At 35.9% G+C, this 25,765-nt stretch overlaps 2 protein-coding genes across 2 annotated transcripts in view; one reads left to right on the forward strand and one right to left on the reverse strand.

Annotated features, from left to right (window-relative positions):
* Positions 1 to 139: 139 nt before the first annotated feature.
* Positions 140 to 5,999, reverse strand: LOC141285362 (uncharacterized). The gene is made up of 6 exons (XM_073818378.1): positions 5,753 to 5,999; positions 5,572 to 5,667; positions 2,449 to 2,561; positions 2,240 to 2,363; positions 1,991 to 2,163; positions 140 to 1,895 (listed from the first exon to the last, which is right to left on the reverse strand). Exons 1-6 carry the CDS (start codon positions 5,790 to 5,792, stop codon positions 1,833 to 1,835), a joined length of 609 nt encoding a protein of 202 aa, XP_073674479.1. The 5' UTR covers positions 5,793 to 5,999; the 3' UTR covers positions 140 to 1,832.
* Positions 6,000 to 7,860: 1,861 nt separating this feature from the next.
* usp32 (ubiquitin specific peptidase 32) overlaps positions 7,861 to 25,765 on the forward strand; it is a 68,109-nt gene continuing 50,204 nt past the window's right edge. The window contains exons 1-2 of the mRNA XM_073817973.1: positions 7,861 to 7,918; positions 24,220 to 24,347. Coding sequence (XP_073674074.1) covers positions 7,861 to 7,918; positions 24,220 to 24,347 — 186 coding nt within the window. The remainder of the gene's footprint in view (positions 7,919 to 24,219; positions 24,348 to 25,765) is intronic.

Consider the following 25,765-nt stretch of genomic DNA (forward strand, 5'->3'; position numbering starts at 1 on the left):
AAAGGCTGTACTCTGCAAAGCATGTGTACGTCTGGAAGAGACTTCACTTTTTCACTATAATCATAATTAACGCAGTGCTACGTAACGTTTTAATGAGAAGTATTATAAATATGATTAATTATACACTACTCTTCAGTTTTTAAAAAAAAGAAAGTAATACTTTTATTTAGCAAGGATGCATTAAATTGATTAAAAGTGACAGAAAAAATGTATAATGTTACAAAAGAATTCAATAATTTAAAATGGCAATTTTATTTGCACCGCCATTGATTTTTCCTACATTTATGCATTTGCCAGATGCTTACACTGCATTCTAGACATATTTTTAGACTCATGACCTTGCTATTCCTAGTGCCAAACACAAGTTTGGGATCAGTCAGATTTGTAATGTTTTTAAAGAATAGTCTTATGCTCATCAAAGTTTCATTTACTTGATCAAAAATACAGAAAAAACAGTAATATTATGAAATATTATTACAATTTAAAGTAAGAGTTTTCTATTTTAATATACTTTCAAATTGAATTTATTTATGTGATGCAAAGCTGAATTTTCATCAGCCATTACTCCAGTCTTCAGTGTCACACGTCCTTCAGAAATCATTCTGATATGCTGATTTATCAATATTTTTGGAATCTTTGATGAATTAAAAAGTTAAAAAGATCAGCATTTATTCAAAATAGAAACCTTTTCTAACAATATAAGTCTTTACCATCACTTTTTATCAATTTAACACATCCTAGCTAAATAAAAGTATTAATTTCTTTCAAAGAAAGAAAGAATGAAAACATTTACAAACTCCAAACTTTAAACGGTAGCGTATATTGTTCAAAAAGATTTGTATTTTGAATGAATTCTGTTCTTTGTAACATTTTATTCATCAAAGAATCCTGAAAAAATATCACAGGTTCCAAAAAAATATTAAGCAGCACAACTGTTTCCAACATTGAGAATAAATCAGCATATTAGAATGATTTCTGAAGGATCATGTGACACTAAAGACTGGAGTAATGATGCTGAAAATTCAGCTTTGCATTACAGAAATAAATTCTATTTTAAAGTATATTAAAATAAAAAACACTATTTTAAATTGCAATAATATTACTGTTTTTGGTCCCACTTTACATTAGGTGGCCTTAACAACTCTGTACTTACATTTAAATTAATAATTTGGTACAGTGTACTTATTGTGTACATGCATGTTTTTACATTGTATTTATATATTTTTAAAAACCTATATGTAATTACATTTGTAATTAATTTCTGTAATTACCACTGTTGAACCAACCCTTACACCCTAACCCACCCTGAAACCTACTCATACCACCAAACCTGCCCCTAACCTTACCCATATCCCACCTTAATAGAAGCAAAAGTGTTTTGCAATGCAATATGACCACATTAAGTACATTGTACTTTAAGTACATAATAATTAAGGCCACCTAATATAAAGTGTGACCCTGTTTTTTTTTACTGTATTTTTAATCAATTAAACACAGCTTTGATGAGCAGAAAAAGACTTTCTAAAAAACTTAAAATCTTACTGATCCCAAACATTTGAACGGTGCATATTATTTCAACTGCAGAAACAATAAATACAAAATAAATACATGAAGTGCAATTTTTGCATCAAGAAAACCTGTAAAAACAATGTAGCTTTCTTTCCTTTTTAAGTTTTCATGAGAATATAAATAGATCGCTGTAATGTTACTCCCTGGTAAACTGGTACATTTTCTATAAGTTACATTCAACAAGCTTAGTAACAAAGATGAAGTGTTTTTAGAAAAATCAATCTGAAACCCTTTCTACATCCTCAACAACCCTTTAGAGATCCCTAGCTCTTCTTTTCTTCTTCTTCATCCGTTAAGAATCTCAAATGGGTTGCAATGCACCACATCTGCAAAGTGACACACGAACAATAGTATTTACATATAAATGCCTTTACTGTGACAGTAAAGCACATTAATAATACTTAGTAAACATGCTCCTCACCTCAACTGCAAAGCCCAGCAAGCGTCCTGCTGTCAGCACCAGAATTCCCAGAACCTGTAGCCAGTTTGGGGCAAAAAATGTGTGCGACAACACCTCATGCTGGTAACCATACAGCCAGACAGGTAAAACATGGATCCCTGCTATAGTCACAATGCCTAAAGGTGTCTTGAAGCCTACATGAAGAATAACAGTGGTCATCTTATTATGTGCTTTCAATCTTATTACTGTTTCAAAAATAACTTGTCATACCTTTAGCCATCACTGCCTTCACCCAAACTGGGCTCTCTGCGAAAGTGTTCTTCCATTGGGCACCTCTGGCATTGTGGTTGCACACAAACACACACCACTCCACTGAAGACACCAGCCAGCCCCACTTTACAAGCACAGAGATCAAAGTCATTCACACTAATACAAATATGCTTGGGATACACTTACATACCTCTACTGTCTGAACTTACATCATAAAGCATGTTCCAGATCATGCCACGTCCTACGTTGTCAACGACCACATCCAGCCACGCTCCGAACCTGGAGGTCTGCTGTAGCCGACGGGCCGCCCAGCCATCCACCCCTGGTGCAAAGATAATACATCAATAAATGTAAATATGAAAATTCTTTAAATACACTACTAATAAGTGAACAAGTACATTTTGTTTGTCAAGGCTGTGGGAGAGACATATCTTTGTCAAAGCTCTAGATGAAGAACTATGATATATGTTATACACCAGTAAGATGTAATTTATTCCTGTGATTTTTTTTAGCATCATTACTCCAGTCACATGATCCTTCAGAAATTAATCTAATATTCTGATTTGCTGCTCAAAAAACATTTATTATTATTATTATGCTGAGGACAGCAGAGTAGGTTTTTTCCAGGTTTCTTTGATGAATAGAAAGTTCAGAAGAACAGCATTTATCTCTAATAGAAATCTTTTATTCTTTTTGATAAATTTAAAGCATCCTTGCTAAATAAAACTATCAATTTCTATAAATTATAGAAATTATATTGACAATTATCCTGACTCCATACTTTTGAATGGTATAGGGTATGTTACAAAAGTGTTTTATTGCAAATAAATGCTGATCTCTCTACTGATCAAAGCCTCCTGAAAAAATGTACTCAGTTGTTTTAAAAATTGCTAATAATATTAATAATAAATGTTTCTTGAACAGCAAATCAGCAATATTAGAATGATTTCTGAAGGATCATGTAACACTAAAGACTGAAGTAATGACTGCTGAAATTTTAGCTTTGATCACAGGAACAAATTACATTTTTAAATATATTTAAATAGAAAACAGTTATTTAAAATAGTAAAAATATCTCACAATATTACTGCTTTTGCAGTATTTCGGATCAAATAAATGTAGGCTTGGTGAGCAGAAGAGAATTCTTTAAAAACATTCAAAATCTTACTGTTCAAAAACTTTTGACTGGTAGTGTATGTTGAACTTAGCAGAATAAATTATGTAATTAATAAGTAAGGAAGTAAAGCTGTATTTATGTTGATAGAAGAGAATAAAAATAAGAACTAGAAAAATAGTACAGGATATAAAACCCATAAAACAAAATACAAACAAAACTAAAAGAATATGACAACATTAATATCAATATCATTTTAGTTAATTATACATATATTTTTATTACTGTATCATATATCCTTATTTTATGTAATTTATTTTAAATACTTTTAAGACATTTAATAGCCCTCTTAGAAGTTTACTGAGGCCCCCTAGTGTGTATAGTATAGTATAGTATAGTATAGGCCTATTTAGAGGGTTTGCACTTACAGTACATCACAGTTTAGTCAGTTAACCAGATACGCAGCAGCAGCCATATTGGAGATACACGGACATAAACAACATCATTGATTGCACAGTTAATGTACTACTGAATACGTTTTCTGCTAATTTATGCTGTCTACACCACGGAAAAAAGTTTGAAAGTTGCTGAATCATAGAAGGACTTCGTAAGCAGGAAAGGACGCAATATTTTGACAAACTAAAGTCAATAGGTGGTAAAGATACATACAAGCAGTATTAATTAAGATATTAGCCTAATATTTTACCAATCTGACTGGAAATGATAAAAAACAAACAATATGTTGTCAAGATTCTTGCCCTGGAAATCCCAGTTTAGTCTGACCAACCACAAACACCTTTTGTTCCTCAGACATGTTTTTTGCACTCTTCTCCTTGATTTGTTGTAACGTTTGGAAGTCTATAGTACTCCAAATGGTTTTCCAGGTCTGACCCATTAGTACAGCCCAAAACATGACCATAATTGACAATTTTTAGCAGCAATAATCAGGAATATTTGCAAGTTTCGTTCGGTTCAGTGGCATTGTTTACATTTAGTGCCGCCAATATGGCCAATTCATGACACGCTGTATATTACTATAGTATTATAATGTACATTTAAAAAATAAATGTTCCATAAGGGTTTTTTAAAACCGGTGCCATAGAAGAACTATTTCGGGTTCCGCAAAGAACCTTTCAGTGAACACTTTGATGCGTGTTCATCGTGTTGTGTACTAACAGAACACAAAAATTGTTGAAGAAAGTTGTTATTTTAGTTTTCTTTGTGCACAAAAAGTATTCCCGTAGCTTCGTAACTTTACAGTTGAGGCACTGATGTCACATGGACTATTTTAACGATGTCCTTACTGCCTTTCTGTACGGTGGCCGACAGAGGCCAACGCGCTGCAAACAAGAAAACACATGCAAACAGAAAAAAACGACAACAAATTAAGAAAACATCTTCATCAGTTTGACAACACAGGCGCTGCAAATCCTCGCAACGCAAACACAAATACGGAAACGCGCTGCAAATTCTCACAACACAACCAAACTCAGAAACGCGCTGCGAACACACGAGGGCGCTGCAAACTAACAAACGCGCTGCATATAACGCGGTACGCAACGGAAATGTTTCAGGGGGACCTCAAAAAGTGACGAACTCATCTGGGACCTGATTATTTATATCACTAAATTACCTGATTATTTATATAACTATGACCTTTAAGTGATACTATACTATCACTAAAAGGCGATAGTTCACCGATAACACCTCTGCTCTGACCAACAGCCACTGAAAAAATAATCAGGTCCCAGATGGGTTCGTCACTTTTTGAGGTCCCCCTGAAACATTTCCGTTGTGGACCGTGTTATATGCAGCGCGTTCGTGTGTTCGCAGCGCGTTTCTGAGTTTGGTTGTGTTGTGAGAATTTGCAGCGCGTTTCCGTATTTGTGTTTGCGTTGCGAGGATTTGCAGCGCCTGTGTTGTCAAACTGATAAAGATGTTTTCTTAATTTGTTGTCGTTTTTTCTGTTTGCATGTGTTTTCTTGTTTGCAGCGCGTTGGCCTCTGTCGGCCACCGTATTTCTGGGCCTTGAACGTGGTAGAAAGCTCTTGGATTTCATCAAAAATATCTTAATTTGTGTTCCGAAGATGAACGGTCTTACAGGTTTGAAACGACATGAGGTGGGTGAGTAATAATGACAGAATCTCATTTTTGAGTGAACTATCCCTTTAAGAGTCTAAATATTTATATTTTCCCTATCTTTCATGTAATTACTTACCATCCAATATAATTGATAACACATACAAGGGTACAAAAGTCCCTGGGTCACTATACAGAATCCAGGCAATGAGAACAAGAAGAATCCGAATATAACCTATAAAAAGAAACAATTTACATTACAAGTAATTACCGTAATTAGAGTACATTGACTGATTAAATAAATAATTACTCTGACTCACCGATTATATTAGGTGCATAGAAAAAGACATGAATTCCCATATCACAGGTGCTGCTCCTCTCTGCTGCAGCCGTCGCGTGTCTATAGTAACCGTCTTCTCTGTCGGAAACAACACGTATCTTATTTAAATGACTTCGTGTGCGGAATACCAATTATTCAAAATGTCATTAGGATCATAAACATTTATATCACTGTAAAAGAGTCAGCCTCTTCTCCATGTGTGATATTTATGACAGGGCAGATAAACAGGACTCTCTTCCGGCTTTATGACAAGTTTTATAAGCGTCATTCGTGTTCAATAGACACTAGACGCCATTGGAGGGCGCTAAAAGATAAGTGTCTGAAAGATTGTAGGCCTATTAATCAGTGAAGCTTAATTAAGATTGATAAAACGTTGGCGACAAATGCACTGTGTGTACAGAGGGGTACATTTGCATTAATTACTTGTCAGAACTGATTTGTGTAGATCATACATTCTGTAAAAATAAGAGACAAAACCAGTGTTGTTGTTTGTTGTTGTTGGTTGTTATTGATACATCTCGGTTTTGGTTAATTAAAAATATAATAAATACAATTTTAATATAATAAATTATGTAATAAATAAATAACTTTTTTGCTTGAATATATTTTAAAATGTAATTTATTCCTGTGATCAAAGCTACATTTTCATTACTTCAGTGTCACATGATCCTTCAGAAATCATTCTAATATTCCGATTTGCTGTTCAAGAAACATTATTATTATTATCATCAAGATTTAACACAGTTGAGTATATTTTTTCAGTATTCTTTGATGAATAGAAAGATCCAGAGATCAGCATTTATCTGAAATAAAAAGCTTTTGTGACATTATAAACTATACAATTCAAAAGCTTGGAGCAGCCAGTATTGTAAATCATGGAAATTAATACTTTTATTTAGCAAGGATGCTTTAAATTGACCAAAAGTAATGATAAAAACATTTATAATGTTACAAAAGATTTCTATTTCAGATAAATACTTATTTGAACTTTCTAATCATCAAAGAAACCATATTCAGCTGTTTTCAACATAATAATAATAATAATATTTTTGTTGGTTTGTTTGGTTGGTTGGTTGGTTTTTTGAACAGCAAATTAGAATATTAGAATGATTTTCTAAGGATCATGTGACTGAAGTAATGATGCTAAAGAAATCTTTTTTAGCATCAAGCTTTGAAATCACAGGAATAAATTATATTTATAATATATTAAAATAGAAAACAGTTGTTTTAAATAATAGTAAAATTATTTTAAAATTTTATTGTTTTTGCTGTGCTTGAGAAGAGACTTCTTTAAAAACATTAAAAACCTTACTGTTCAAAACTATATAAAACTAAAACATTAAAAAACTACTAAAAATCAACACATAAAATAGTAATGAAAACTGAAAATATAGAGATATATTTAACATTAATAAATACTATAATAGTAGGCCTATAGTAAAATTTAATAGTAAATTAATAATAAATAATTATTAAAGTTTTTAGGTAACAATCACATTTAAGCTATTTTTAAAACATCGTGCTTTTATAAATTAATTAAAAAAAATAGCTGTGGGCTCTCCAGAGCAAAAATGTGCTGCCTCCACACAGTGCACCATGCCAGGAAAAAAAGGTATTAAAGTGTCCACAAGGAAATGCTATTTATTGGTTTATGAAAGTCATCCTTTGTTTATTAACCATTTTATCTTCATAATACACAATGTACTTGAAAAGTACAGAAACGGTGTAGTTTCCCTGATGCAACACGGTGCAAACAGTTTAAACCTTCTCCTCACAACCACGCTAATATCTAAAATCACCCACGAAAATCAAAGTCAGCCAGCTCTGGGCTCAAAGGCGTTTGTGCTGCGTGCGTTTCTTGCGCGCAATTGACGCTAATACGCCCCCTGTGATCTGATTGGACAAAACTCACGTGATCAAGTATGGAGGCGTCGGCGTTCAGACGCGTCACTCGTTGATAACGCAAAACTCTACCGCTTGACTTGATAGGAACACCATACCGAAAAAAAAACAAAACAACGGAAAACAAGGCAACAGGCACCGGTCACACTCTGCACATTTCTGCCATTGCCATGAAATGAGGGCACCATGGGCGCCAAGGAGTCACGGATAGGCTTCCTTTCGTATGATGAGGCCGTTAAAAGAGGTAAGAGCTTTGAGCTCCAGCGATTAACGGCGGTCAGCCAGTTACGCGGCAGCGCTAAGCTAGCGTTAGCAGCGTTAGCCAGCTAGTTAAACCCACATATTAACTCTTTCTGCAAGCTAACAAGCCTTAACCTGTCAGTTCACACAGCTGTTATGTGAAGTAGCGGGTGTAAAGGGGTTTGGGGGATGAAGGTGGGGCTGTTTTGACTTGTCTTTGTGTTATTGCTGTAATGTTGTCAGTGGCTGCGTCCCAAAACCTAGTGAGCTGTCTACTTAGATTTTTCTGTAATGTATTCGTGTTCACAAGCAATCGAGATGGCCAAAATCGACACACTTGTGTGTGTTTCACCAGCAGCCGACTGGAAGTGTCACTAATCTGGGCGGTGCAGAAGTGTCCACACTGACAAACAGATTTCACTAATCTGTCAACATTTCTCAACACCCCTATGGTATTTATTATGTATCATATCGCACTCTATCAGCTCTGTCTTCCTAAGAATAGAGTGGAAGTGCTTGTCCTGGCATCTGATTTTTGCACTTGCTACTGACCGGTGTATTTCTAGCCGTTTACCTTCGGTTATTGTTATGACATTTGGTGTCATTTAAGGCCAATATTTCGCTTTCATGAGGGAAGTGGATGTTTGTCAAGAATGATTAAGTAATTGAAAAATCATTTAAGTCTTGAGATAAGGGATGTTTTTTTTAATAAAGGCCTGGTGACAAGTTGACAGCTCTGATCAGCTGTGAAGTGTGTCCTTAACCAAACATGTAAACAAATACTTAAAGGGATAGTTCACCCAAAAATGAAAATCCTGTCATTTGCTCAGCCTTTTTTTTATTCCAATTCCAAACCTGTTTGACTTTCTTCTGTATTTTGAGAAATGTGACCCTGGACCACAAAACCAGTCTTAAGTAGCATGGGTATATTTGTAGCAATAGCCAACAATACATTGTATGGGTTAAAATGATAATTGTTTTCTTTTATGCCAAATATCATTAGGATATTAAGTAAAGATTATGTTTCATGAAGATACTTTGTAAATTTCCTACCGTAAATGTATCAAAACTTCATTTTTGATTAGTATTATGCATTGTTAGAACTTAATTTGGACAACTTTAAAGGGGATTATCTCAATATTTAGATTTTTTTTCCCACCCTCAGATTCCAGATTTTCAAGTAGTTTGTATCTCAGCCAAATATTGTCCTAACAAACCATACATTAATGGAGAGTTTATTTATTTAGCTTTCAGATTATGTGTAAATCTCAATTTCAAAAAAATTTGACCCTTATAACTGGCTTTGTGGTCGAGGGTCACAAATGTCCACATTCAGTGGGTACCAAAAGTGTCAACATTCTTCAAAACATCATCTTTTATCTAGGGATGCAACGATACCATTTTTTCAAAACCGATCTATATCGATCTAGTATCTACCGATACCAGGCCGATATCAGTGGGGGTATTTTACCTTCAAAACTAAAGAATGTATACAATTCACTTTGTCATTAAGATTTATTTGTTTTAGGTAAAGAAAGAAATACCAAATCTGCTTGCACATTGTTGGATAAAAAAGAGATACATGTATGAGTGTAATCAAATTCATAAATTCATATTAAGATTAATGTTTTAAAAATAACATTTTGAAAACAGAAATATTACAGATATAAATAACTGAACAGATCAGATGGCGGCAAGACACTGATTTAATTACTGAATCGTTTCATTCATTTGATTCGTTTGAACGGATGGTTCATTCAGGAATAAAGCAAGTGACTCTCTGTTTGAATGGGAAATTGAATCATTTCACTAGATTCGTTTAAAAACGCACGTTCATTCATAAACGAAACACAGCTGTGTTTGAATGGAGATGCGCAGCGGCTCAGTTATGACTTGTTTCAGACTACTTTTGACGACGAAATAGAGCAAAATCAGGAAATAGTGTTATAATCAGACAATGCAAGTCATTTAATAATAACTTCTTATTTATTTAACTGATGTATTAAACAATATCTCATTTACAAAGTATTTACAAAGAAAGTATTAAAAGCTGTTACTCGGTTCGCGAAGTCCTTGTGTTCTTTTGCGTGATGCTTTTGAAGATGCTTGATTAAATTTGTGGTGTTGTAATTCGAAACACTACTTCCACCTCTTGAAACTTTGGCTTTGCAAATCTTACAATTTGTAGTGCTACTAGTAAAATATTTCCAAATCAGGGACATGTTTACCGCGCTGAGGTAGACTTTTCATGTAAAAGTTCCCTCTGAACTCGCCTGTCACATTCACGTCACGTGGTTGTGTAAGCAGCACAACGTATTTTAAATGTATTTTATTTTTAAGACAATGTTTTAAAATAATTGTGTTCTTGTATGAATTATTATAGTTTTTACAGTAGACTATTATTTCTTGCTATTTATTTAATCAAACTCTGGTAACGGTATCGAATTTGGATCGGTCAGGCATCACCGATATCCGATCCATTCAAAAAGCTTGGATCGGCGTCGATACCGATCCAGAGTATCGGATCGATGCAACTCTACTTTTATCTTGCATAGAATAAGTCAAAAAGGTTTGGAATTGTATGAGGGTCAGTAAATGATGTCAGAATTTAATTTTTGTGGAAATTATGCATTTAATCCTGGCAGGAAACAAGGATAAATTGGAGAATTTGTTATAAAATCTATATATTAAAGGAAACCATTAATTGTGGTTACCACCATCACACTTAATTTTTTTTTTACAATATTTGCATTTGTTGACAAATTTAGGTGAAGCCATTTTTACTATAGAGGGTTTGCACTTATGTCCCGATTTGGTCAGTTACCCAGATGCACGGCCATATTGGTGATACTCAGATGTAAACAACAGCATGGATTACACGGTTAATGTACTACTGAAGATGTCATTCTACTAATTTATGCTGTCTAAGCTATGAAAAAACTGTGTGGAAGCTGCTAAATCATATAGAGAAGGACTTAGTAAGCAGGAAAGGTCTCAAAATTTTGACAAACTAAAGTTAATAGGTGGTAAAGATGCATTCGAGCAATATTAATTAAGATATTAGCCTGATATTTCACCTACCTGACTGGAAATGATAAAAACAAACAGGAATGTTGTCAAGATTCTTGATATGGAAATCCTGGCTCAGTTTGACCAAACACCTTTTGTTTGGCCAAACTCTTCTCCTTGATTTGTTATAACTTTTGGCCATCTATAGTATTAGTACAGCCCAAAAATTGAGAATAATTGACCATTTTCAGGAGCAATAATCAGCAAAATGTGAGTTTCGTTCAGTTCAGTGGCATTGTTTACGCTCATTTCCGGCAATTTGGCCGCGTTGTGAAATAACACTAATATATTTTTTGGCAAAATTTAATGGCGATATTTAATCAACAGGCCCAAGTTGTAAACACAGATTTGCTGTGTTGACAGTCAGAAAGCTACTTGGTTTGAAAGTTACTTTTGTAAGCTGCGTTTCACTACATTATTGACAATAGACTCATGAACATTTGCAGAAATTTGACAAATAAAACCCCACATTTAGATTACAAAATGGTGTGTAAATTCCTCACTGACATGGCATAAAACATTACATTTGCTTTCTCAAAACCAAGACCGTGGGTCTGGTTTCTGTTTAAGATTGTGTAAGTAAGGATATATTTTAAGCATCACATTCTTAGACTGGATGTGTTTATGTCAGTATACTTTAGAATTTTTCTGGCAATCATAATCACATATAGATGTAACCGCTCCAGTGACCTGACCACAAGTTTGGTTTCAGGTTTCTGTGCGTTTATGATCCAATTTAGATTTGTGAAACTAAAATCTGGATGTCTGTGAAGTCTACTGCTGACAGTTCTTGATTCTGCTGTGTTTATGTTCGTCTAGTGATCAGGGTGTTGAGAGCAGATACTGGCACCTGAGATCGAGTGCGTCAGCACTGCTTATCTTTCCACACCTTGATGAATAAGCAGAATTTAGCCGTTGCTTTGCATAGGTGTTATTTGCATCTTTGTTTCTCTTACCAGGAAACCACAGGCCAGGATTTACATTCTGGCCAAACCTATTACAGCTACAAAGGAATTTCATTGCTTTTTCCTGTTGACATAATTGCTGATATAATGTTTCACAGCAAGCTAAATAGGGTGGCTCGTGAGTCATCTGAGAGTGTTGAAGGGTTAAAGGATTGTGTGATTTTTATCCTACAGCACTGCGTGTGAGTGTGTGTCTTGATGTGTTGGTGAGGAGAGGGAGTTAGCTGGCCCTGAGCCCGTTAGTAGAGGTAGAATTACTCTAATTGTTCCAGCTGCACACACACACTGTGGTGGCACATTTATTGCAGCTTTTTGTGCCACGCTGCCCAATAGCCAATGTTGCTGACATCACTTTATCACAATAACTTAGTGTTAAGGGGGAATGGCATTCACCGCTTGTTCTCGATCATGTAATAGCTTTCCTTAAAATCCATCGTTGTTTACCCAAAAATGAAAATTCTGTCATTAATTACTCACCCTTATGTTGTATTAAACCTGTAAGACCTGTTCATCTTCAGAACACAAATTAAGATATTTATGATGAAATCCAAGAGCTGCATAGTCAGACACGTTCAAGGCCCAGAAAGGTATAAAGACATTGTTAAAATAGTCCATGTGACATTCAACCTTAATTTTATGAAGCTACAAGAATACTTTTTGTGCAAAGAAAAAAAAATGACTTTATGACTAAACAAATCCTAGATAAAAAATTAGTTGACCTCAATAATAGTAGGATTAGTTGACCATTATGACCTGTCCTTACATAGATTTTTTTTAAATAACTTCTTAAAAAACATTGTATTATGTTTGCAATTTGTAGCTGGAAACATTTATAGCCTTAATGTCACAGCTGTAAATTCATAAATGCTTTTCATAGGACATGATGACATATTGTGCAACATCTGATTTGTTTATATTTTCAACCTATTCAGACCGTTGATCACAAATCATTCTTTTAAGCATCGCATAAACCTGAATATATGGCATAAAACACGAAGAAGTTTAAAAGAAGTCTCTTCTGCTTATTAAGCCTGCATTTATTCGACCCAAAGTACAGCAAAAACAGTAAACTTTTAAAATATGTAATATATTTTTTACTGTTTTCTTTTTGAATATATTTTAAAATGTAATTTATTACTGTGATCAAAGCTACATTTACATCAGCATCATTACTCCAGTCTTCATTGTCACATTGTCCTTCAGAAATCATTCTAATATTGCTGTTCAAGAAACAGTTATTATTATTATCGATATTTAATCAATATTTATATTAAAAAACTTTCTATTCTTCAAAGAAACCTGAAAAAATTCTACTCAGCTGTTTTAAACAATAATAATAATACGAAGAAGTAGAAGAAAATGTTTTTTGAGCAGCAAATCAGAATATTTTAATAATTTCTGAAGGATCATGTGACTGGAGTAATGATGCTGAAAGATCAGCTTTGAAATCATAGGAATAAATTACATTTTAAAATATATTTAAATAGAACAGTATTTAAATAGTAAAAATATTTAAAAAATTGTACTATTTGTGCAGTACTTTAGATCAAATAAATGCAGGCTTGGTGAGTAGAAGATTATTAGAAATCTTACTATTCAAAAACTTTTGCCTGGTAGTGTACATGATCAGAAAGGTAACCAGTTCTCTTCATTTATTAGTACTCCTACTGTGTCAATCTTGAAAAGCTGTGGAAATTTCCATAATGTACTCAGGCTCTTTTGTAAGTAATATGAGGGTTTCAGTCCATTGCTCATCCTCAAATGTTTTCAGTGGCTTTCCACCAGGATTGAGCATTCAATACTGTTCTGTATTGCAAAAGAAGTTTCTAGTGTTTCTGCAGCTCCCAGTCGTACGGTGAGCCCAGGCATTCCCCTGTCAGCTTGACTGAGAGAGTCTCTCCCCTGAGATTCCAGGCCATCGAATCCATCTGAGATAATTAAGTCTCGTCTTCAGGAATTCATGTTTATTTATGCTGCTTACCTATAAGGGTCGGGCGTCTCATTTGCACTCAGACTGTCCTTGGAGTCCTCTGTCTCGAATGTAAGGTTGCCACCACCTACAGACCTACATCGGCGCAGCTTACTGGGAACTCAAAGTAGGTCATGTTTCTTGGTAGTAGCGCACTGAAATTAGTTTTACTGTAGGATACAGTCAGTCTATCCTGCAGGCTTCCATCTATAACTCTCAGAGCATTATGGATCTAGCTGTCTCTCCTCTGAGGGGAAGCGCTCTGACTGGACGAGGAAAGGGAAAATCAAAGTGGCTGTGAATGCTTTAGCAGTCTGTTGCTGTGCTATTTCAAAGAGTAGACCTGTCACTGAATTCTCCAGAGCAAGACGATATTTGCATTTCCTCAATTCTTTTTCATCATGTTAACATGAGCGAGCTGAATGTGTTCCTCCGTGTCTATTTTTCTTCTTTTTGAATGTTATTTTGGAGAAGAGTTTAAATAAACACTAATTCAGTCAAGTATGTAGTAAAGGTAGACAGTGTTAATTGGAGAATAACTAAGGATATACTTTGCCTTACTGTAAGTACTGTGGCTCATAAAAAGGAAAACTTTAACTAGCCTCTATCTGAATCAGAGTGATCCAGATTTTTCATTAGGGCTGTCACGATTTCTTGATTCAGTTTGAATACTCGATTTTAAAAATACTCAACTGCATTTTGCCCATGTCGAGTAACCGGCAAAATAGGAAGTGGAAGTGGACGACGAGAATCCACAAAATGCATTATTAGACCATTGTCCAAGGCTGCATGAAATAATAAACCCATTTAAAAATCATAAGTGTAATGCTACTGTGAATTCATAAACACTATGATTAAATAAATATGCGTGTAGGTGATGTACGTGTGTCTCAGAGTGGCTCTGTTTACAGTAAATGCTGCTCCACACAAACTGACACAAAAAATATACTGTCTTAGTATATTTTCCTGCTTTTTTGTCCTTAGCCAATCACATGCCTGTATGATGCATAATGCACATTAGCTCTATTGTTTATAAAAAAAAATATGTATGTCAACAGTTTCATTCAATAAAACCATATGATTACTTGGTTTGTAAATTAAAAAGCTATTGTTTACATAGGATAATTTTTATGACCACAAAAAAATTAATTGTAATTAATTGTAATAAACCTTCAGAATAATCGACTGATTGCCAGATCAACCGTCAGAATAATCGACCAAGTGCCCAAAAAACCCAAACCATTACTACATTACTACTAATTACAGATTAACCGTCAGAATAATTAATGATTGCCAAATTAACCGTCGAAATAATCGACCGATTACCAGATAAACCGTCAGAATAATCTATGACTGCCCAATTAACTGTCAGAATAATCGACCGATTGACCGAGCAACTGCCAGAATAATCGACCGATTGACCGATCAACAGTCAGAATAATCGACTGGCTGCCCTATTAACAGTCAGAATAATCGACCAATCGCCCGATTAACCATCTGAATAATCGACGATTGAATGGCAGATTACTCGATTAATCGTCAATGACAGCTCTATTTTCCATATTGAGTATTTTATTTTATGTATTATTTTTTTAATTGATATAAATTACAATAATTATTCTGGAAATTTATTTAACTGATTCCAATGTTTTATCTTTTATTCATTCGTGTTTTAAAAGCGGCACTGTTGTTTTGCAGAGGAAAGCCGTCTTATGGTTTGCAGATATTACTTTTGCATGTATTGCATTTTTGCAATAATCGTTTGTTTGCCCTATTAACAGTCGAATAATCGACGATTGCCCGATCAACCGTCAGAATAATTGACCGATTGCCCTATTAACAGTCAGAATAATCGACGATTGCCCGATCAACCGTCAGAATAATCGACCGTCAGAATAATCGACCGATTGCCCAATCGACCGTCAGAATAATCGACCGATTGCCCGATCAACCGACAGAATAATCGACCGATTGCCCGATCAACCGTCAGAATAATCGACCGATTGCCCGATCAACCGTCAGAATAATCGACCGATTGACCGATCAACCGTCAGAATAATCGACCGATTGACCGATCAACCGTCAGAATAATCGACCGATTGACCGATCAACCGCCAGAATAATCGACCGATTGACCGATCAACCGTCAGAATAATCGACCGATTGCCCGATCAACCGTCAGAATAATCGACCGATTGCCCGATCAACCGTCAGAATAATCGACCGATTGCCCGATCAACAGTCAGAATAATCGACCGATTGCCCGATCAACCGACAGAATAATCGACCGATTGCCCGATCAACCGACAGAATAATCGACCGATTGCCCGATCAACCGACAGAATAATCGACCGATTGCCCGATCAACGGACAGAATAATCGACCGATTGCCCGATCAACGGACAGAATAATCGACCGATTGCCCGATCAACCGACAAAATAATCGACCGATTGCCCGATCAACCGACAGAATAATCGACCGATTGCCCGATCAACAGTCAGAATAATCGACCGATTGCCCGATCAACCGACAGAATAATCGACCGATTGCCCGATCAACCGACAAAATAATCGACCGATTGCCCGATCAACCGCCAGAATAATCGACCGATTGCCCGATCAACCGTCAGAATAATCGACCGATTGCCCGATCAACCGTCAGAATAATCGACCGATTGCCCGATCAACAGTCAGAATAATCGACCGATTGCCCGATCAACCGACAGAATAATCGACCGATTGCCCGATCAACCGACAGAATAATCGACCGATTGCCCGATCAACCGCCAGAATAATCGACCGATTGCCCGATCAACGGACAGAATAATCGACCGATTGCCCGATCAACCGACAAAATAATCGACCGATTGCCCGATCAACCGACAGAATAATCGACCGATTGCCCGATCAACAGTCAGAATAATCGACCGATTGCCCGATCAACCGACAGAATAATCGACCGATTGCCCGATCAACCGACAAAATAATCGACCGATTGCCCGATCAACCGCCAGAATAATCGACCGATTGCCCGATCAACCGTCAGAATAATCGACCGATTGCCCGATCAACCGTCAGAATAATCGACTGATTATTCAATTAAATGGCAGATTACTCGATTAATCGTCAATGACAGCTCTATTTTTCATATTGAGTATTTTATTTGATGTATTTTTATAAACTGATATAAATTACAATAATTACTTGGGAAATTTATTTAACTGATTCCAATGTTTTATCTTTTATTCATTTGTGTTTTAATAGCTCCACTGTTGTTTACAGAGGGAAGCCGTCTTATGGTTTGCAGATATTACTTTTGCACCTTTGGAGAGAGTCATTTGAGAATTGCTTAATAGAATCTGCATAATTGTCTTGTAATTACTTCAGAAAGTGGTCAGGAGTTCTTTCTTATCTGCAGCATTAAGCATTGACGATATTGTCAGAACATCTGGCACCATGAATGTGTTTACGAATTTGGGATGTTGTTCACCTCATCTGATGCTTTTCTCCTACGCAACATTATACAGAATAATTACACGCCCTCCAGGTCTATTAAAATGCCTGCGGAGAGCCTGCAGAGATATATTAGTGCGCATCTGCTGACCTGTCGACTTTAAAACATCTCAGATGCAATGGTCTATTCCACGGCCATGTCTGTGCATTCTGTATCAAATGAAGAGAGTGTTCAATGACCAACCTCACCTTGTGGCCTAGGAGAGTCTTTCTCTATAGATTGTGACCTAACTGGGAGAATGAATGTCATTTGAGGATTAAAGGTTCTCTCCTGCTTTGTAAAAAAAAAAAAAAAAAAAATCAACCTCATTTAGTCTTGAGGAATTTTTATGACCCTCAGAGCTCTAAACTGTTTTCTCAAGCAGTATTTTATGGTTCACCCTGTGTCACGTCCTACAATAAGCAGTCTGTTTCCTGTCGTCATATCTTAGCAGCACAAAATACCCATTTCTTCCTGGTATTATGAAGACTGTGACATGATGACTATTGAGTAAATATTCTCTGCTTAGTGGTGTGAGATATTGGCAAGACTAATTACTCAGCTGATGTTTGGTTATATTGAGACCAATAACAACATAGAGTCTAGAACGAGTCTATGAAAAATTCCAAATAGTTTTATAAAACCCAAACTTTAGAGTTAATCAACTTTTTTCTAAGCCTTCAGTTTATTTAAAATGGTCCTGCTGTGTGTGGCATGTCACAATGCAGGACATGTCAACTTTTGAATAGTATTGCATGTCAACTACCTGTATAGGATATAAACAATGTTTTTGTTTTTCATTGGAAGAACCAGTTTAAGTTTGGTGCTTTGGAAATAAAGATAAAATGTGGCGAAGCTTTTTGTGATTTATTTTTATCCTTATCAAGTGTCCTCAACATTCTGAGGCAGACAATTCTATCTGAGAGATGAAAATGCTCTTTTTAACTCCCTTTTGGAAGCTAAGCATTGTGTGTAAAGGAGGAAGTGAGGTGAGGCCAAGTATGGTGACCCATACTAGGAATTTGTGCTCTGCATTTTAATTTGTGCTGTACATTCACTCCCCCCACCTACAATCCCTGCCGGACCTGAGAATCGAACCTGCAACCTTTGGATTACAAGTCCAACTCTCTAACCATTAGGCCACGGCTGCCCCGTGGCCTAATGGTTAGAGTATGAATGTGATTCACCCTCATATGCATCTCTTCAGATCTTTTATACAGCTCACAGGCTTCATGCAGCTTTTTAATGACAGTATTCCGGCTCAAAGTCTCACTTTTGTGCAGAAATTGTTCTTTAACAAGATTCTGCCTCAGTCATAATCATTTTCGGTATCATTGCAGTCACATCAAAATGACATGCCCACATATGCTGATCACTGATCAGCCAATCAGAATTAACCTTAGGCTAAACCCTATGCCACAAAAGTGAGAAAACAAGACACAGGTATGAGAATTAGAGGAGAGAATTTGAACTCTTTTTGTCAAGTTTTGTGGAAATATGCATAGATTTACTTTTTGTGGCAGTATATTTTTACAGTTCAAAAGACTTGATTTTGTAAGTGACAAGTGACTCATTAATTTAGCTTTTTAATGAATCAAAACATACAGTGTAGTCTGATTTAGGAACAAGTGATTCTGATGAGTTAGGTTTGAATCAGATTAACACATTTTTGTCACTGAATAAAATCACAGAATCAGTCAGATGCGGTTGTTAAATCAACATCTGACTCAGTAAACTGCAGGTTATCATTAATTTCAGTGACATGTAATTTGAAATTACGCACAGATTTAAGTCATTATAATTACTGTTTGTTCATTTAACATTGTGTATGCACATTTGCAACCAGTTTTTCATTAAAAAATTACATTTTATTCAAAACAATGCATGTTTCTTTAGAAAAAAACAACAAAACAAAGGGCAGGAAAGCATCAGCTCTGTACTGTGACAACTCCATTGAGTCATCGGTGCACATCAGTCCATTTTTGTTCTGAACGGAGGGGCTTTTTTGGGGGGGGTCACAGTTACTCTGCTTCAATGATATGCTAACAGTTATTACAGTGGAATGGCGTTTGTCGCTTTCTTTTGTTGTGCATGTACTATGTGCCGGATAAATCCCCATGAGATCAAAATTGATTTTTTTTTTTTTTTTTGGCTTTTAGTATGAATATGTTATCCTTAAGGTTTTTTATAAACTAGAGTGTTTCAAAACAATCACATAATTTGCATTTACAATATATAAGCATTTTAAAACTTACAGTCTCTCACTTCTGCCAATCCGAAGCGTCCCGCCCCCTACACTATAAATAGACGCTAATGCTGTGGCTGCAGTAGTCACTTGTTCACAGAATTTGCATTTTCTGTAGGGTGAATGCCACGTAGTGCACTGTATAGGGAACAATTCAGGCAGTGTAAATATGCTTTTCATTGGGGTGAAAGCAGTCTGGTTTTGCGCGGTCACTGGAACTGCTGTAGCACAGATAGCACAGAGCAGATCATATACATTGAGTCATCGCAGACTACAAAATGTATCGGACCCATTTGAATTCTACACAGAATGGTATATTTTATAGCGATATGGATGAGATTGTGGTCGTCATATGCTGTCAAATGCGGCTTTACTGAGCTCAAAAACTCTGGCCCATGTTGTGATATGTAACTCTATTGGCTATTTAAGAAAGGGGCCCGGACTGCTTGATATGTCCCGCCCTGTCTTCCTGTTTCTGTTGTACGTCAACACATAGAAAAACGCTGCATGATTCAGACCACTTCAGTGGACCTTTAAAGGAATAGTTCACCCAAAAATGTACATTCTGACTTTATTTTACTCACCCTCATGTTGTTCCAAACCTGTATGTGTTTCTTTCTTCTGTTAAACACAAATTAGATATTTTGAAAAAATTTTGGTAACCAAACAGCTGCTTGTACAGTGCCTTGCAAAAGTATTCATACTCCTTCATTTTTTTTCACGTTTTGTTGCAGTATTATGTTAAACTGCTTTAAATTATTTTTTTTTTCCCACATCAGTTTACAATCCATACACCATAATAATGACAAAGCAAAAGCCATACAAATTTATTTAAAATAAAACAATGAAATAAGTACATTGCATAAGTATTCATACCCTTAACTCAGTACATAGTTGAAGCACCTTTAAAGCCTCAAGTCTTTTTGGGTATGATGTGACAAGCTTTGCACATCTGCATTTGGCAATTATCTGCCATTCTTTGCCTCACCTTTTCACCTCTTTAGCTCTGTCAGCTTGGATGGGATGGCAGACATTTTCTAGAGTCCTAGTTGTTCCAGTTGTCTTCCATTATGGATAATGGAGGCTACATGCTTCTGTGAACCTTCAATGCAGCAGATTTTTTTCTGAACTTCCCTAGGTCATTGCCCTAACGCAAGTCTGTCACTGAGCTCTACAGGCAGTTATCTTGACCTCAGGACTTGGTTGTTGCTCTGATATGCATTTTCAGCTGTTAGACCTTTTCTGAGAGGTGTGTGCCTTTCTAAATCATACTCATTCAAATGAATTTGCCACAGTTTAACTCCACTCGAAGTGTAGTAACATCTAGAAGCAATATGAATGCTCCTGAGCTAAATTTTGAGTGTCCGAGAAAAGGGTATGAATACTTATGCAACGGGATCTTTTCAGTTTTTTATTTCTAATAAATTTGCAAAGTTGTTACAAACCTGTTTTGTGCTTTGTCATTATGGTGTATGACATGTAGATAGATGTGGGAAAAAAGTAATTTAAAGCAGTTTAAAATAATGCTGCAACAAAACAAAATGTGAAAAAAATGAAGGGGTATGAATACTTTTGCAAGGCACTGTAGCTATTGACTTTCGTAGTATTTTTTTCTATTTTCAAAATATCAGCAGAAAAAAGAAATTCATGCAGGTTTGGAACAACTTGATGGTAAATAAATGACAACAATTAAAATTTTTGGGTGAACTATCCCTAAAAGGGTGTGTTCACACTTTGTAGTTCAGTTCGTTTGGTTCATTTGGCCCGGACTGAAAAGGCAAATGATACATTTGGTCCTGGTCCGCTTATCGGTCAAACTGGCATTTTTGACAGCGAACCTAAAGATACCGAACCTAAAGGCTTAGTGATGTATTCACAACTCGATTGGTTGGGTTGAGTGGCGTATATTTAATGAAGTAACTCACAAAACACTCTAAATAATAGGAAAAAGTCAAATACACCATCTGATGGACTAAGCATGCTCATTGTTGCGTGTTTATGATTTTATTTTCACCACCTGCAAACTCTCAAAGAGCTCATAAAAGAGCACTACCTCCTCCTTGCTCCATATTTGCCCTCTGCTCATTTTGGTTGGATACACCGATTGTTCCCTTTGTGAAATCTGGTCACATAGCATCATATCTTGTCATTGCTTCTTGTTTTTTGGTTAGTTTAGAAGTATTTGGTCCATGTTACATTCATATTTAATTTGAAGCGCAACAGAGTTTGAGATCTATCTTTTTAGTGGTCTTGGTCCACTTGTTTGGTGCACACCAAGATTCGGATGTCATGCGTTGACACTTAAAACTAAACTGCACTAACAGAGCATTCGCTCTGTTCATTTTAATCAAACCAAACATGACAAGTGTGAACACACCCTAAGTCTACTTGGTTGTTTTTATCAGCTGTATTTCAAAGTCTGCTCTGTCAGAAAGCTTTTCTGGAAATATCCCATTTGCAGAAAGCATTGTGTTTTGGCCCTCTACTCTTGGCCTTGACCCTGTTATGGATGGGTCAGATAGAACAGTGCTGTGGTTTATGAGCAGGTCTGTGATGTATTGTGCTAGGCAGTACAAGGCTATGAGTGGCGAGAAGCAGCATGGTCTCTTGTAAGTGTCTGGGTTAAATACAGGCCGCAAAGGCGGTGATGTTTTAAAAGGGATGAGTGTGTGTGTGTGTGTGTGTGTGTGAGAGAGAGAGAGAGAGAGAAAGAGAGAGATGAAAGAGCACTGGCTGTAGTCTTTCTCTGCCATCATAACTCAACATGCTTTGAGCTAGAAGAGAGAAATGTGCAAAGATGGCAGTGACTTTGACTTATAAGAAGTTTGCTCAGCAGTCAGAGCTACCTTTCTCAGGCCCAAGGCCTATTCAGTACTGCATAACAAGTACAGTAAATGAAATGATGAACTGCTTGATGGCAATTCAGAAATATATTATTCGAAGTGGTTTCTATTCAGGACGACAAAGAGCTCACAGGGATTTAAGTTCAAATCTGGCATGCATCATGTCCTGATTTTTCTCACTTCGCTTTTCTGTGTTTTATGCATTTTAAATGACACCGTTTATTATTTGTAATCAATTATAATAATATACACTACAGTTTATCATTTTGGATTCAAATTATAGTTATTGCATTATCAAAATTGACAAGACATTTATCATGTCTCAAGAAATGACAGTATTAAATATATGCTGTTCTTTTAAGCTTTCTGCTCATTAAAGAATCCTGTAATAAATGAACCACAAAAATGTTAAGCAGCACAATTGTTTTAAACATTTATGATAATAAGAAATGCTATATTATTAGAATATTAAAGGGTCATGTGACACTGAAGACTGGAGTAATGATGCTGAAAATTCAGCTTTGCCATCACAGGAATAAATTGTATTTAAAATGTATTAAAATAGAAATATTTAAAATTGTACTATTTTACAATAGTTTTAAACATATAGCCTAATTTAAATGTTTACATGGGTTAAAGGTGTTAAGATGTCCACATCAAAAGAAATTTGATGGAAGAAATACAAAAGTGATTTTATGTCCATAGAAAGTGTAATGTGTGTACTTTTATGGTTTTAAATAAGTTTTTGGAGAATAAAATGTAAAATATGGTTGAAATAATGTTACATTGTCATTCAGTGTAACACAATTTATGTAAAAATTCAAACAACATGCTTATTCTGACTTGTACATATTAAAATATATAAAAGAATAAGGAAGCATATTAAATTTTATTGTGTTTTAAATGAGTCAAAAATTCTTACTGACAAATGGGCAAAACCTAGCATTGTTGCAAATTTTCAAAAATGTAGATTTACAACTAATTAGTGTTTGGGGTGAAAGTAATTCATCTTTTAATATGCCATAACTTTTTTTGTTGTAAATATGCCTGACAAGACTGTTACACTGAATGGCATTTTTGTAGGTGTCTTCTGTAAATTAGGGAAAAATGTATGATATTTATTTTTTGCTCAGAAAAACAAAATGCAATGAAATGAAACAAACTTTTTAATATTTTTTGGGAAAAACAACAACAGTTCAAAGCAGTATTACACTTGTTGTTTTTATGCTTAAACCCTTTTACGCCTTTGACCCAGATAGATGTTTTATTGTCATTATACACTCTTAAAAATAAAGGTGCTTCAAGATGTCATAGAAGAACCTTTTTGTCTAAATGGTTCCATGAAGAACCTTTAACATCTGAAGAACCTTTCTGTTTCACAAAAGGTTGTTTGTGGCAAATAAGGTTCTTATCAGATTATAAAAAGATTAACAATAAATGGTTCTTTAAAGAACTTTTGACTGAATTGTTCTTTTTGGAACCAAAAATGGTTCTTCTATGGCAGCACTTAAAGAACCTTTTGAAGCACCTTTATTTTTAAGAGTGTATGCAATTCTTTGAGATATTCAGACCTTGTTTGACATTGAACAAGGCATCAAACTTGGTCTGAACAGACCTTTAGACAAAAAAAAATGTGTTATAAAAAGGTTCAACTCGTTTTTTTATTGATATTCACCTCATACCCTGTACAGTTGTTTGACAACTTCCTACTGTGTTCACAGTTACCGATGTGGAGCTCAAACGTCTGCGAGATGCCTTCAAGAGGACCAGTGGCCTGTCTGTCTATATGACCCAGCAATGCTTCTTCAGGGAAGTACTAGGTGATGGAGTTCCTCCAAAGGTTGCAGAGGTTAGTCAAGCTTTGATACAACATAAGCATCATCAGAAAACCTCACAGCATAATGATCTCTCTCCAGCCACCCACTTATTGTTTCAGTGCTGTTTCTTTGCTTGAACAGTTCTGTGCTTGATTGTTCTGTTCCCCTGGTTTATTTTCTGACAGACTACAAGTAGTACATGTACATTTAGATGATATTTCATGCTTTATTTACAGCATGCAGTTCCCCACTGTTGCTTTGGTGTTCTATGCATGGCTGTTGTTTAACTAAGCTATTTCCCTGTTCGTGATAGTCTAGTTTTGGTTTGCTGATGCTTCAGATACCCACAGTCATGTGGTTACCAATTGTAACCCAGAGAAGCACTAACTGAAAGGTGGGGCTTTATGGTAAAATGCTCACACATCATCGGCTGACATTTAAAGACTTCCCCATGACCTGACCGCGGTAACCTGCGTTCATGTTGCCCTCTCTACCTGCCTCCTGTAACTTTACAGGCTGTTCTCTGCAAGATGAATCATACAGAGATCTCCCTTTATTTCAGCAGAAACCTGTCTGGTCCATATTTCTACTTGTTGTCATAGGAACTAGTATTCGCAGCCCAGCCTGGCTAGTTATTTTCGGCTTGTTTCTGCGTGGCTCTCAGCCAGTTTTATTGTGAATAATGTAGTGCATCAATACTCTAAAAGCGCTTCATGAGGGGGCATATCTCTTTGACGTTTTAGTGTCGATTAAAAGAAGTCCTTAAAACTCATGGAGGCCTTTAACAGGACTTGACTCTACAGTCATGAATCTTTCGTCAGGTATTGTTATGAACTTTCAGTCATGGCTGCAGTCCAATGAAATTCTTTTAGCAGAATGAAGCCGCCACTCATCCAAGAAAAACAGAAAAAGAAAGAGAGATGGCTATTTTTAGCTCTTTTCCCACAGCCTTGTACTGTGACTAATCCTGATTCTTGCCAAGCACCTTGCAGTGCGTTTATCAAGTGAATCTTTTGCTGAAGCGATTCTTATTGAGCGCTCCATACATTCACATGCCAGTTAGTGCACTGCACTGGTTTTCAGACCATTTATTTGATCAAAGTTGACATTTTCCTCACATTTTCACCTTGGAGATTTCTTCACCTAGAGCAGGGTTCCCCAAATCTTACCCTGGAGGTCCAATGCGCTGCAGAGTTTAGCTCCAACCCTGATCACACTCACCTACCTGTTATTCTCTAATGATCCTGAAGACCTTGATTAGCATGCTCAGGTGTGTTTGATTAAGGTAAGAGCTAAACTCTGCAGGAAAATGGATCTCGAGGTCCAGATTTGATGATCCCTGACCTAGAGCTTCAACTTTTCTGGATAAATTGAGAATCCCAATGTTTGTTTGTTTTTTACTTAAAATGACGATCATGTGAATCGGTGAAGTCTACTTTAAAAAGAAATC

This window comes from Garra rufa, chromosome 14, assembly GCF_049309525.1.
Source record: "Garra rufa chromosome 14, GarRuf1.0, whole genome shotgun sequence".
Lineage (NCBI taxonomy): Eukaryota > Metazoa > Chordata > Actinopteri > Cypriniformes > Cyprinidae > Garra > Garra rufa.

Bases quoted from the DNA above. Each gene is read 5' to 3' on its own strand.
- LOC141285362 (XM_073818378.1), bottom strand. From the start codon at position 5,792: ATGGGAATTCATGTCTTTTTCTATGCACCTAATATAATCG. The intron at 2,364-2,448 runs GTAAGTTCAGAC...GTGCTTGTAAAG, and splicing joins TCTGGAACATGCTTTATGAT to TGGGGCTGGCTGGTGTCTTC. The intron at 1,896-1,990 runs GTGAGGAGCATG...GTCACTTTGCAG, and splicing joins TGCTGGGCTTTGCAGTTGAG to ATGTGGTGCATTGCAACCCA.